Below are 12,975 nucleotides of genomic sequence, written 5' to 3'. Positions count from 1 at the left end.
CAGGAGGTTCACACACTGGTGCATTTTTATTTACAAATCTCTTCTTGGACTTTTACCTTCCTACATTTGCAGCCTGATCAAGCTGAGGACTGTGGAATCATACGGACTGCGCTCAAATGACCATCTATCGCTCGCCGTTCCATTTGCTCGTACAGAACTGGGGAAAAAGGCTTTTGTCTTTTCTGCCCCCTCCACATGGAACACTCTACAGAAAAGATGGAAATTAAAAGAACTCATTCCTCTGAATATTTTTAAATCCAAGCTGAAATTTGAGGAGAAAGTCACTTTTAACTGTACCTGTTTTACATGAGTTCTAATTTTTATTTGTTTTTAATGTTGACATTTTTATTGTAAATGTAATTTATTGTTTCCCCTCTAGCCAGGACTCCCTCGAAAAAGAGATTCTTAATCTCAATGGGACAATTCCTGGGTAAATAAAGGTTAAATGAAAAAAAAAAAAAAATGAAAACAGAAGATTCTGGAAAAAACAAAGACGACGTCTGCGGGACGACGGTCACCTTCATTAAAAAACACACGGGTTCAATAATTGAATGGGATTTATGAGAGGAGATTTTTCCTTAATGTAGATTTGATCAAACAAAAAATGGACTTCCTGAAAATCTGGTTCTGTTCCTGAGAGAACCGGGCCTGCAGCTTCTCAGAGGATCTTCAGTGGACGAGGAAGCAGCTTCTCCTGAACTAAAGAAGGATCGTTGTGTTCTGGACACATCATAGCATCGTCAGAGCATCGTCAGGCCGGCGTCCGTCCTTCACGGAGGATCAGCAGAGGAGCCTTTGGAGCAGGCAGGTGAACTGGACTTCTGTCGGGCGGAATTGAACGGATGGCAGAGCAGACGCCGGCGCACAGCTCACCTCCCCCTCAGGCCGTCCTCTCCATTGTTTCAACTTTCTGGAAAGTTGAAACAATGTTTCTGTCAAACTGCAGCTACACAAACACGTGTCTGACGGGTTTCCAGTCCAAAAACATGACATTTAATCTGATGAGCCTAACAGGTTCAGTGAAGCCAGACGGTGAACAGAGCGAGTTTGTCAAAGCGGACAAAAGCTCAGAGATCAAATGTCTGCAGACGGAACAGCGAAGAAAACGATAAACTGTTTAAATCCAGCAGAACGGCTGTTTATCAGCAGGAAGAATGCCGACCTGCACAATATGGACCCTTATAATTATGATTAAAAACAAATCTTAATTATTGAGAATGGTTAAAATGATTTCTAATATTATTCCACTTGCTTCAAAAAGTCATGAATTGTTATGTTTATTTTTTAATCATAAACATGATTTTTCTACTGAAAATAATCTGAATATATTTTAGATAACTGATCTGTGTGTGTTATCATACAAAATATCTACTTTACATAATTATGAAGTAATTCATGTGATCTATTGATACTTTTGTATCATCCGTAATGACCTGAAACTGTGTTTGTGAGGCATCGATAACAGATGAAAGTGATGGAAGCGGCTGGGTAGCTCGGTTGGTAAGGTGAGAGGCTACCATGCAGGAATCCAGGGTTCGATTCCCGGAGGGGAAGAAACAATGGTACTGGGGGCAATTACCATATCAATGGCGAGCAGTTAACATCACTCAGTGAGGGTCCTTAGGCAAGACCCTTAACGCTACCGCCTCCCGAGCGCAGTTCAGCTGCAGCTCACCGCTAATGCAGAGAAGAATTTCCCCGTTGAGGGATTAATACAGTATCCGGGAAAAAAAAGAACTGGATGATGATCAATCATGTAATTAAACAGCTACAGTAGAAATCTTTAATATAATTATCCCAAGTTTGATACGCCTCATGTTTGTGCATTATTCCTTGAAATAAACCATTTCAAATCAAAAGGTTTCATGACGTTTTACTGAAATTATCTGAGAAAAATGCAAACAGGAAGTCGTGTGACTGAGGCCTGTAGTGGACGAAAAATCATCTCAACCTTCAACCCTACAAAGAACAGCTGACAGAATCTGCATTTATTCATAAATTGTTCTGTGACTTTATTTTGAAAACACTATAATGTATATCAGCTATGAATTACACTTTTGAGTGAGGTGGCACTGATTGCCGCATCAAAAAAAACGATCCTTAAAACACTTCAATTGAATGAAATCTTTGATTAAAATGTGCTTTTCCGGCTATTTCTTTGGCGAAATCGTGAATTAGATGAAATCAGACGCAGAAACGTCATTTGAAATGCGTCTGACGTGGGCGAGGAGGGGAAGGGGGGCGGGGTTGCTCTGAGCCAGTCTTGCCCACAACTCAGAGGTGAATTTCTACTGAACTAGTGTTTTTAATTTTGGCCTAAAGCAGCATCAGCCTTATGAAAAGAGCACTGGAAACATTTTAAATGATGATCAGAGAGGAACTTCAATCTAAACTCAGCATTAGAGTCGCTACATGAAAACTGGCTGTCATGTTGTGGATTTATTAAGGTTTGATGTTTTCAGAGCTGCGACGGATCAGGTGAGGCTTAGACAGAAGAACCTCCTGAAGCCGATGGAGGCAGAAAAAGAACGACGGCAATGGTTCTTCTATGGAAAACACCTTTAATGGATTTCTTTTGAACGTCTAGTCAGATGAGGAAACACAAAGGCTTTGCCCGGCCTGCAGTGGAGGCCGGTATTGAGAGGAACCAGTGGAGTTGCCTGTAGAAAAAACACACTCGGTGACGCGCTGACTCATCTGGAGGTGGAAACAGGTCTGACCTGAAGTCTGTTTCCAGTAAGTTTCGTCCAGAGAACCCGTTTCTGGACCACTCTGCTCCCAGAATGCAGTTTCCTTCTCTACTTGTAGAACTCGTGCTCCTGCTCGTCCTTCTTGATGACCGTCTTGTAGGCTTTCTCAAAGTCTTTGGCCAGGACGATGTAGCGGTTCTCCCGCACGGCGAGCATGCCGGCCTGAGGGCGGCGGACAGGAGGACAAAGGTCAGACAGACACCAGCAGGAAGGAGAGACAAGTGAAGCGGCATCTCACCTCCTGGCAGATGGAGTTGATGTCCGCTCCAGAAATCTTGTCAGGTCGGGCAACATCTGCATGACAGTTAGGGACGATAAATGCTCCATTCTGATTGGCTGCTGGGTGTGCATTAAAAAGTGATACTGCACGCCGAAAAAAGTAGTTCCTGTCAGCTACCTTAAATGTTCTGTATCACTGCCCTGGCTTCTCTAAAACAAACTTTAACTTCATCATCTGGACAAAAACAAGCGGTTAGAGGAGAACTTTCTCTGTGAACTGATGCTTTATTTAACACATCGTGATCATCAGCATCGTTTTCCTTTGCCGCTGCAGTCGAGGTCTGATGATGGACATTTTGGCGGCCATTAACCCGTATTTTTAACCTGAAAGGACCCAATAGGTTAAAAGAGGTCTTCATGCTAAAAAAAAATCCTGATGGGATCCATAAGAAACCATGAGGACAGAGCAAAGCTCCTCACAGGACGGAAGAGCTTTCTCCTGCTGACACACGTTTTATGAGAACATTTGAGTGTCAGGATTTATGATGCAGAGAAATGGCAGATCGGACAGAAACAGAACCTTTTGAGAGTTCAGAGCAGCTTTTGGAAAGCAAACAGGCAAACGATCAGAGCAGCTAAAATGATTCCAGAAAACTCCCCTGGAGGACCTAAACTCCTCCGGAGGACCTAAACTCTTCCGGAGGACCTAAACTCTTCCGGAGGACCTAAACTCTTCTGGAGGACCTAAACTCTTCTGGAGGACCTAAACTCTTCTGGAGGACCTAAACTCTTCTGGAGGACCTAAACTCTTCTGGAGGACCTAAACTCTTCTGGAGGACCTAAACTCTTCTGGAGGACCTAAACTCTTCTGGAGGACCTAAACTCTTCTGGAGGATCTAAACTCTTCCGGAGGACCTAAACTCTTCTGGAGGACCTAAACTCTTCTGGAGGACCTAAACTTCCCTGGAGGACCTAAACTCTTCTGGAGGACCTAAACTCTTCTGGAGGACCTAAACTCTTCTGGAGGACCTAAACTCTTCTGGAGGATCTAAACTCTTCTGGAGGACCTAAACTCTTCTGGAGGATCTAAACTCTTCTGGAGGACCTAAACTCTTCTGGAGGACCTAAACTCTTCTGGAGGACCTAAACTCTTCTGGAGGACCTAAACTCTTCTGGAGGACCTAAACTCTTCTGGAGGACCTAAACTCTTCTGGAGGACCTAAACTCTTCTGGAGGACCTAAACTCTTCTGGAGGATCTAAACTCTTCTGGAGGACCTAAACTCTTCCGGAGGACCTAAACTCTTCTGGAGGACCTAAACTCTTCTGGAGGACCTAAACTTCCCTGGAGGATCTAAACTCTTCTGGAGGACCTAAACTCTTCTGGAGGACCTAAACTCTTCCGGAGGACCTAAACTCTTCCGGAGGACCTAAACTCTTCTGGAGGACCTAAACTTCCCTGGAGGACCTAAACTCTTCTGGAGGACCTAAACTCTTCTGGAGGACCTAAACTCTTCTGGAGGACCTAAACTTCCCTGGAGGATCTAAACTCTTCTGGAGGATCTAAACTCTTCTGGAGGATCTAAACTCTTCTGGAGGACCTAAACTCTTCCGGAGGACCTAAACTCTTCCGGAGGACCTAAACTCCTCTTGCAGAACTTCAACGACAGATCTTTGGTATAACAGGATAAAGTGGAAAGCCTTTGCAGCACATGACTGATCAAAGACATTTCTTAGGAGTCACTCTGAACTTTTCTCACTCTCAGCCTACACTGCCACCTGCTGGCCACTGGATGATGCCGTCATTGTAAATGGTGGTATGACAATAGGAGATGCTGCAGCAGCGTTGATGTAAACGTGCAGAAGGATACAGTCCTCCAGGTCCACCTCCTCAGAAAGGTTCATTTTACTGGTGATGGTGGAGAAGACGAGGCGCTTCTGTCTGCGGTCGGGCAGCGGGAACTCGATCTTCCTGTCCAGGCGGCCCGGACGGAGCAGGGCCGGATCCAGAGTGTCTGCTCGGTTTGTCGCCATGATGACCTGAGGAGAAGCGAGGGGGAGGAGCCATGAAACGAGGTGTTCGCTCAGCACTGTTCAAACCCGCCAGCGTGAAACACTCTTTTAGAGCCTCCAGACACGTTCAGATCAACAAGAAACAAAACCAAATGGCTGATTCTTCTGTTCACTAAAACTCTGGGGTCCATCAGGTTTTTCATTCAACTTTTCCAAAGGCGCTAGGAGATTTTCCACTAAGAGAAACAATTTACAGAAACTGAGAAGTCTTCATGAAGTTGATTAAATCGACATGAGAACCTCTATGGGGTCAGGATTGTGTCCAAAAGAAACATATTTATAAAAGACAAAGCTGTGCACAACTTAAAATACAAACCATCGATTCAACATTTGGTTTTACATTTAACACGTCTGTTTTAAATACTTTCCTTTGTGCTGAATACGAAATTTCTCTGGTTAACTGTCAAAAATACGCCATGGGATCACAGGAATATACATCGAGTCCCAAAACATCAATTGTTCAAATGTAGGCATGCATGTTGTAGTTTATTATTTAAACAAAAATGGAACTTTTTGGAATCTCATGACAGATTCCCATCACTATTGTAAACTGAATGGAATGAGATCAATATGCATTTTGTGAGTGCCAAGCGTCAGCAGCTGATCCTTCAGACCCGGAAATGCTGGAAAACAGTCCAGAAAGCGGCAGCAGACACGCCCCTCTACTCATTAGAAGTACAAAATAATAAAATAAAAAAGAGCACGTCTGTCAAAGCTGGTTGATTTTCAAAGGATAACAAAAACCGCTACACTAACTCTGAGCTACAGCAGGCAGCCGACCGTCACTGCAGTCAAGAAGATCAAACTGAATGAATCCAAACGTCACCTTGACGTTGACGTTCTGGTCGAAGCCGTCCATCTGATTCAGCAGCTCCAGCAGGATCCGCTGCACTTCCCTGTCAGCTGCGGCACAAAGCAGCAGATTCGCAGTGAGGAACCTCAGAAACCTCAAACCTCAAAGTCGCTGAGCGTACCTCCAGTCTGAGCGTCGAAGCGCTTTGTGGCGATGGCGTCGATCTCGTCAATGAAGATGATGGCGGGAGCGTTCTCCTTGGCCAACCGAAAGACGTCTCGGACCATGCGGGGGCCTTCACCCAGATACTTCTGAACGAACTCGGAGCCCACCACGCGGATGAAGGCAGCTGCGGACAGAGGCAGACTCTTATTCTGAAAAACCTGCACACGCGTTTCTTGTTGAGGAACAATTGGAGTGGGCGTGGCCTAAATCTGTAAGTGAGGAGTCAAACTTTGGTTCTGCCGTCTCAAACTGGGTTCTGTTCAGAGTATTTGTAGGGGAGGCCTCATCTTCTGAAAAAGACGAATTTGATACTTTAACGTCTGTGAAATTTGACATTTGAGACGACGTTGCCTTGAGTCCCGGCATCTGGACTTTAAGTCGTCTTTCCCACAGGAACGCTGCCACAAAGAGGGGCGGAGAGCAGCGATTCCATGAAGATACCCATCATCAAAGCTGTCGTCTTCAGGGAGCTAAACTCTGAGCCTGAACTCCCTCAAAAGCTGGATGTGGGTCTGTGTTTGTCTCAGCTGCAGCTGAGACGTTTCAGACGATGAATGTGGAAAACCCCTAACTAAGCCTTCCCTTCTGGTTCAGTCTTTACCACCAACAAAGCTTCTGTCCACACGTATGTCATGACCTTGGAAGGAACAGGAGAGTCTTTGAAGTGTTTCTTAATCAGTAATAACTTGTTAAAGAATAAGCTACAGAACTGAGGAAACAACCTAAAAATGAGAAAACACTGTAGCCGCACCGATAAAAGGCTTCCTTTCACACTTTTTACTTCTGAAGTTCAGTTTAAATCGGTTGCAGACACGTTTGCTCTCAGAACTTCCACTTCCTGCCGTCTCCCGTCTTATTTTGCTTTTATTGTGTTCGTTTCCTGCGGCTCACAGGACGTCCCTGATGATCAGGAGGATCTAGGAAAACGCTGCAGATGTGGCGAACAAACACCTGTAGTGTGGTGGGCCACGGCTTTGGCCAGCATAGTTTTTCCACAACCAGGAGGTCCGTACATGAGGACGCCTCTGGGGGGGTCGATGCCGATCTGAGGGAAACAGCGGGACGACACATTCAGAGGAAGTCTCCTGCTTTGCAGAATGGCTGCAGATGTTCGCCCTCCCCCTCACCTGCTTGTAAAGCTCGAAGTGCGTGAGCGGCAGCTCCACCGCCTCCCGGACCTCCTGCTTCTGGATGTCCATCCCTCCGATGTCGGCGTACATCACGTCTGGCTTTTGATCTGAAACCCAAATAGCTTCCATCAGGGAGAGGAGCAGCAGCCGAGAGGAGTGAGCAGTGGGAGGCGCACCTGAGGTCAGCATCATGATGCTGCTGTCTGCCTCCGGAGGGAGGACGTCCACCAGCGCGTTGCTGTGCTTGTGCAGCGCCACCGAGGCGTTGGGCTTCAGCAGCTCTCTGTCGATGGTGCTCAGGATGCGGACGTAGTAGTTGGAGCCTGAAAGGAGGAGCCGGTCAGACCGAATAAGGAGTCCACAACAGGAAAAACACTCCTCCAAGTGTTTGGGGAGCATCTTCCATGCCCCCCAGCAGAGACTCACCTGTGGTGGAGCCCACGATGGCCGTGTTCTGGTCCACGGCCTCCAGGAACTGACCGATGACCAGAGGGATGCTCTGTATCCTCTTCACCTCCTCCTGAGCGTGCAGGAACTCCTTCTTCAGGTTCTTCTGCTCATCTTTGATGTACTCCTCCTGCACTTCCAGGAACTCCAGCTCCTGCTGCAGCTTCTGCAAAGGAACGAGGACCGCAGAGCGAGCTGCTCAGAACTGTGAGCAGAACCGGCCACAGAACTTCAACTTCTGCTCTTCTTGGAGGACAGATGCTCCATCAGTCAGATATTTAAAAAATGACGGGAATCATTTCATGCAGCCACTAGTGATAACCTGTCAGACGGAGGTGAGCTGTGGGTGCAGATTTGAAGAATTTCAAACTAAAAGTTTGGTAAAGAACCTCTCAGAAACATCTTTCAATGTTTTCAAATTAGAAAAATAATTCTGTCATTTTATTATTCAGTCCATTCTTTCATGAGCATCTGCTGAGACAGAAAATAAATATCTTTGCAGTAAAAAGGTTTACTGCTATGAACTCAACCAACCAGCAAACAGCGTAAAAAAGCCCCACAGTTGTGCGTTTGTGTTTGGATGTAAACAAACTGGAATCACTCTGACAGCTCTAAGGTCAGTAAAGCTCAAGTCTCGTCCTTCATCTTCTGAACCTTCAGAAATGGTCTTCAACAGTTTTCCGGTTTCTGAGGGAACATTCGAAGCGACTTTGAAGCAGACTGTGGAAGTTTTTAGACCACCTCCTGCTGCTCCCCCAGACCTCTCAGCATCCTGGGGGAGCACAGCCTTTTACTCTCTCCAATTCCTCCATCTGCCCGTTTCCTCAGCGTCTGTGCTGGTTTTCAGTGTTTGCATCCACCACGGCGGATTTCAAATGTGCCTTTGATGAAATGGATTATAAATAACGTCACATGCAGACCTTGTATCTGGAATAAAGATCCTCCAAGTCTTCTGGTTCTGGTGTCAGGAAGGACAGGCCAGTCTGGGGTCTGGAGCTCAGGACTGGGGGCATCTCGTCCTGTTGGGATTCACAGGGGGGAGGGAGGGGCGGTGCACATCAGAGATCTACACAGAGCTCCACAGCCCGAAGGAAGCATGAGTGCAACACAACAAAACACACAACTGCCTGCTGCTGTAAGATCGTGACAGCTGAAGGTTCTGTGCCTCACCATCAGAAATGTTCTTCAACGTCCTGTAACGACTTTATCTGCCAGGAAGCTCCAAACCAGCAAAGATCATACGGCAGCACCAAAGGTTCAGGCATCATTAACCGAAAACTAATTTACATTCAGGGATGAGACGATTGATTATCTATAGAGGTTTTAAATAAGTGGCTGTGTGGTGGACGGCTTTACCAGATGGGGTTAGAACCCGTAACCAACCAACCGACCGACTAACGTAAACCCAGAAATAACATGGAAAAATAAAAGACATTAACACCTTTAACAGAACACAGAAAAAGCAAAAGTAAAGCAAAGAATCAAAGCGCAGCAATATTGGCTCCATTTCTAATGTATTTAATCCAATTAAGTTATTTATTTAGGAAAAAACTAAAACATGCATGTTGGAGTTGTGACCATGACACTGCAGATAAAACTAAATAAAAGATCATTTTACATAACTCTGTTTTATTTAAAAAAATATATGAATTAAAAGATGTTAGTTTGTTTATTGGGAAACATGAAATTATGAAGAAAAATGGGGAAATTACAAAGAAATCAAAAATCCTGTAGTGTAATCTAGTAACCTCTAGAGTTGGAGGCAATAATTTTCTGATGAATCCAATCAAACCTCCTGAATCCCACGAACAAATGTTTCTCTACTGAAAGTTGATTTACACCACAATGTCCGTCCTCATACTTCATCAATCTGGAATAAAAGGTTTGTTCTGTACAAACAAAAATTCTTGGTTTTACCAAACGTAGATGGATAAAGGAGTATGGGCCTTTGATGGTACATTTTCTTAATCACACAGATTTAAAAACCAAGCCTCATTTGGATTACATTTCTAAAGAATATTCTGGAGTCATTGAGGGAATTTCTTCAAATCTAATTCAATTGCTCAAAAGTACAACATTCCTTAATTTTACCTAATCTCCCATCCTTGTTGGTTGATTATGTCCATTTGTCAGGTCTAAACACTATAACACATTTTTAAGAGCCTCCCTGACATAGAAAACATTTCCTCTAAAAATTTTTCAAACAAAGATGCTTGTTATACCGTATTAGAATTTCATTTCCACCTCTGCCAAAAAAGAAAGAGGTCCATTAAAAAACAATGTTTATCCCTGAAAAGAATTTTTGCATTTAAGGTTTAATATGCAAGATAATGTATGTCAAATATGTAGAAATGACATTGAAACTCAAAAGCGGTTGTAATTTCCTGTATAGACAGCTCTCCACTAAAAATACAATTCTGTTATTAACGTCCTCTAATGTTTAATTCTGTTGTATTGACCAAAGAAATTCAGCTTTGCTCAACAACTTAAGTTATTTTTGGTAACATTTTTATTCCCATTTCTTTTTAAGCGACTTTAATCTTTTTTGTAAATCTCTTAAAAACTTAAACATTAAGACTGATCTATAACCTTTTATTTATGGATACTCTTAGTTGGGTTCTTTATTTACTGAATAAATTCTTTCCATTTAATTTAGATCTCGGCATATAGTTGGTATATAAAATAAGATTGTTTGTGGGATAATTGTTATTTCCCTCTGCTTAGAGATTTGGATTAATTTCTTCATCATATATACATATATTGTCTTATTTGGCAAAAACAAAAACAAATCTGGAGTGAAAAAGATCCCTTCTGTCCCAAAACCCCCCAACTGATTTCGGAAAGAAACACTGTTTTATTATTAGCATGTTGCTAATTTTCACCGCTTGAGAAAATATCCTTCCATATTCTTTAAATCAATGTTGAAACACCAATGACCATTTACTGAGCCTCCGTGATCATAAAAATAACTCAAAGCTTGTGGAATATTCTCTTTTTGAAGGAAATTCCCTTAAAAGTTCTCCGAGTTACCTTAAGATGCTAACGCTACCAGCTAGCATGAATGACTGACCAGCGTGAATCGGCAGGTTTACGTGCCGGCAGGTTTATGGTCAAACTATCACGGACAGGCAGAAACAAAATCCCGTCAATGCTGCTCTTAAACACGCGCGTTTCCTATAACATTCCGGTAAAATCGTTTTTTTTTCCAACGACATAAAGAAAAGTCACAATTCTCACCAGACTCTTCTCCACCGTTACCATGTCCTCCATGTTGAGCTAGGAACTAACGTAATGACGTAACCAGCGGAGACGCGATGACGTAAATCATGAACGTAGCTTCTTCTGTTGTCACAGATCCTGCAGTGCTATTACCGCCATCTGCTGGTGGATGTTGAAATCACACACTGAAAACAAAAGGAAAGACTTATAAAATAAACTAAAAATAAATAATTTCTTTTTAGTGGCATAAATGCTGCTTAACCCTCATCATCAACCCTCAAACCAACAATTTGCCTTTATGGGAAATCCAATGCAGCATAATAACACACTTATAACTTAAACAATGTTTGTAAAACTACAAAAACAGGGAATGCTTGTCATTCAAATAACAAAATCTAAAAGGGGAAACGGAAAATCCAAAAACAGTGTTTTAAAAAAAAAAAAAAAATTTAACAACTTTTAAAAATGTGTTGTCTTAATTGCGTTTTGCCAAAACTGCCAAAGGTTTTTAGAGCTGACAAATACAGAAACACAGTAAAGTAAAGTAACGTGTGCAGCTGCAGCTGAAGGAGGGAGGGGTCTGCTTGTCTGTCAAACATGCTGCTGTGGTGCAGAGGTACAGCAGTTGATCTCTGCTTGTGGATTACAGGTTTGGTTCCTGCCTTGCCCATGTGTCAAAGTGTTGGTAAAACTAAGGGCATCACGTTATCATGTTAATTGTGAATAATAAGCATGTCATATTTTTTCTATGATTTAATTTTTAATCTATAACGTTACTGTTTTTGCATTTGAGTTGCTTTTTAAAAAAAATCCTTTTTTATGCTTTTTTAGTGTTAACCACATCCTGAGGTGAACATTAATTGGCTGCTGACTGACTTTCGGTGAGAGGAAGGTGAGGAGAAGAGTGCCGAGAGGTGAAAATGGAGAAAAGAAAGGTGCAGCTTTGCTTCCAGAACACAAAACAAGCTGGTCTGTCTGAAAAAGAAATAAGCATTTGGTCGTCTTAGCTGCAATCTTCTCTGTTCCCTATGGAAGAGAGGACATTATTCATCATAAATGTCACTTTCTATGAATCAAACAAAAGCCTTTTATTTATGTGTTTATTTCATATAAAAGTATTTATCGGAAATTAGTGGTTTGTATTTTTAGATTACTCAGAAAAGTGTTCCTACTGTCGTTGAATATTGCACCTGATGGTTTTATTTTTAACCTGAATTCCTTGAGAGGAAAAAAACCTCTTGATGGTGTAAAAATAAAGGTTGGAAATCTTTTAGTAAAAAAACGTCATAAAGTATTTGTATTTTGATCTTTTTCTGCGCTACAATGGAACACATTTGAATACAAATACCTCAAAATGAGGCTTTCCACAGCAGTCATTAGGTTAGATTAAAAATAGAATAATAGGATTGACGTGAAGTCATAATTGATTAAACGCACAGAGAAAATTACAGCTTCTGGACTTAAAGTCTTCCATCTTTGAAGTTTTCTCATAATAATCAACGTTTTAGTTCCCGTCACAAATCTGGACTTCTGCCTTCTGGGTCGCCACCATGTCCTGACAGGTGATTTTAAATCAATAAAACAATGAATGCATCATTTCCAATGCCCAAAACTCTTTACAAAAAAGACAGTTTAAACACAAAAAGTACATGTTAACTTAAATTTAAGAATATCTAAAAAAGATGACCAAAAAATAAACCAAACTTAATACCTAAAAAAACATGGAGTCTTCTAAATACTAAGAAGTGGTACAAAAGAAAGTACTCATCCAAAATATTTCATTAAAGAAGAAAAGGAAATTCATCAATGGAGGACAATCACCACAAATCATTTGAACGACTTTCTGTGAATTTGGGGCCTGAATTGGAAAAACTACTTCCAGATCCAGAGACATCAGGAAAACAGTAGTTCTGCTGTTTTCCCGGGCCTCAGATCCAGCAGAAGTTCTGGATCTCTGCAGACCAGAGCCGGAGCACTGAGGAGGATAAGGAGGCAGCTTTCTGTGTTCAGACAATTCAGAGTTCATAAACATTAGATTTCACATTTGATATCAATTTCTTTCTTTTTTTCTTTCTACAGAAGAAGAAAACTCCACTGCAGAGTCTGTGTGACGGAACAACG

At 42.4% G+C, this 12,975-nt stretch overlaps 1 protein-coding gene across 1 annotated transcript; it reads right to left on the bottom strand.

The window, feature by feature from the left end:
- Positions 1-2,541: 2,541 nt before the first annotated feature.
- psmc4 (proteasome 26S subunit, ATPase 4) lies at positions 2,542-10,999 on the bottom strand. The gene is made up of 11 exons (XM_004078417.4): positions 10,873-10,999; positions 8,556-8,654; positions 7,615-7,801; positions 7,365-7,511; positions 7,186-7,295; positions 7,010-7,103; positions 6,015-6,182; positions 5,867-5,943; positions 4,839-5,007; positions 2,989-3,044; positions 2,542-2,912 (listed from the first exon to the last, which is right to left on the bottom strand). Exons 1-11 carry the CDS (start codon positions 10,903-10,905, stop codon positions 2,799-2,801), a joined length of 1,254 nt encoding a protein of 417 aa, XP_004078465.1. The 5' UTR covers positions 10,906-10,999; the 3' UTR covers positions 2,542-2,798.
- Positions 11,000-12,975: the final 1,976 nt, after the last annotated feature.

This window comes from Oryzias latipes, chromosome 16 (genome assembly GCF_002234675.1).
Source record: "Oryzias latipes chromosome 16, ASM223467v1".
Lineage (NCBI taxonomy): Eukaryota > Metazoa > Chordata > Actinopteri > Beloniformes > Adrianichthyidae > Oryzias > Oryzias latipes.
The sequence above is the reverse complement of the archived record's forward strand: the minus strand, read 5'-3'. Positions and strand labels throughout refer to the sequence as shown.

Coding starts and splice junctions, on each gene's coding strand:
- psmc4 (XM_004078417.4), bottom strand. CDS start 10,905: ATGGAGGACATGGTAACGGTGGAGAAGAGTCTG. Junction 7,802..8,555: donor ATCTTTATTCCAGATACAAG/GTCTGCATGTGA, acceptor GTTCCTTTGCAG/AAGCTGCAGCAGGAGCTGGA. Junction 2,913..2,988: donor TCAACTCCATCTGCCAGGAG/GTGAGATGCCGC, acceptor CGCCGCCCTCAG/GCCGGCATGCTCGCCGTGCG.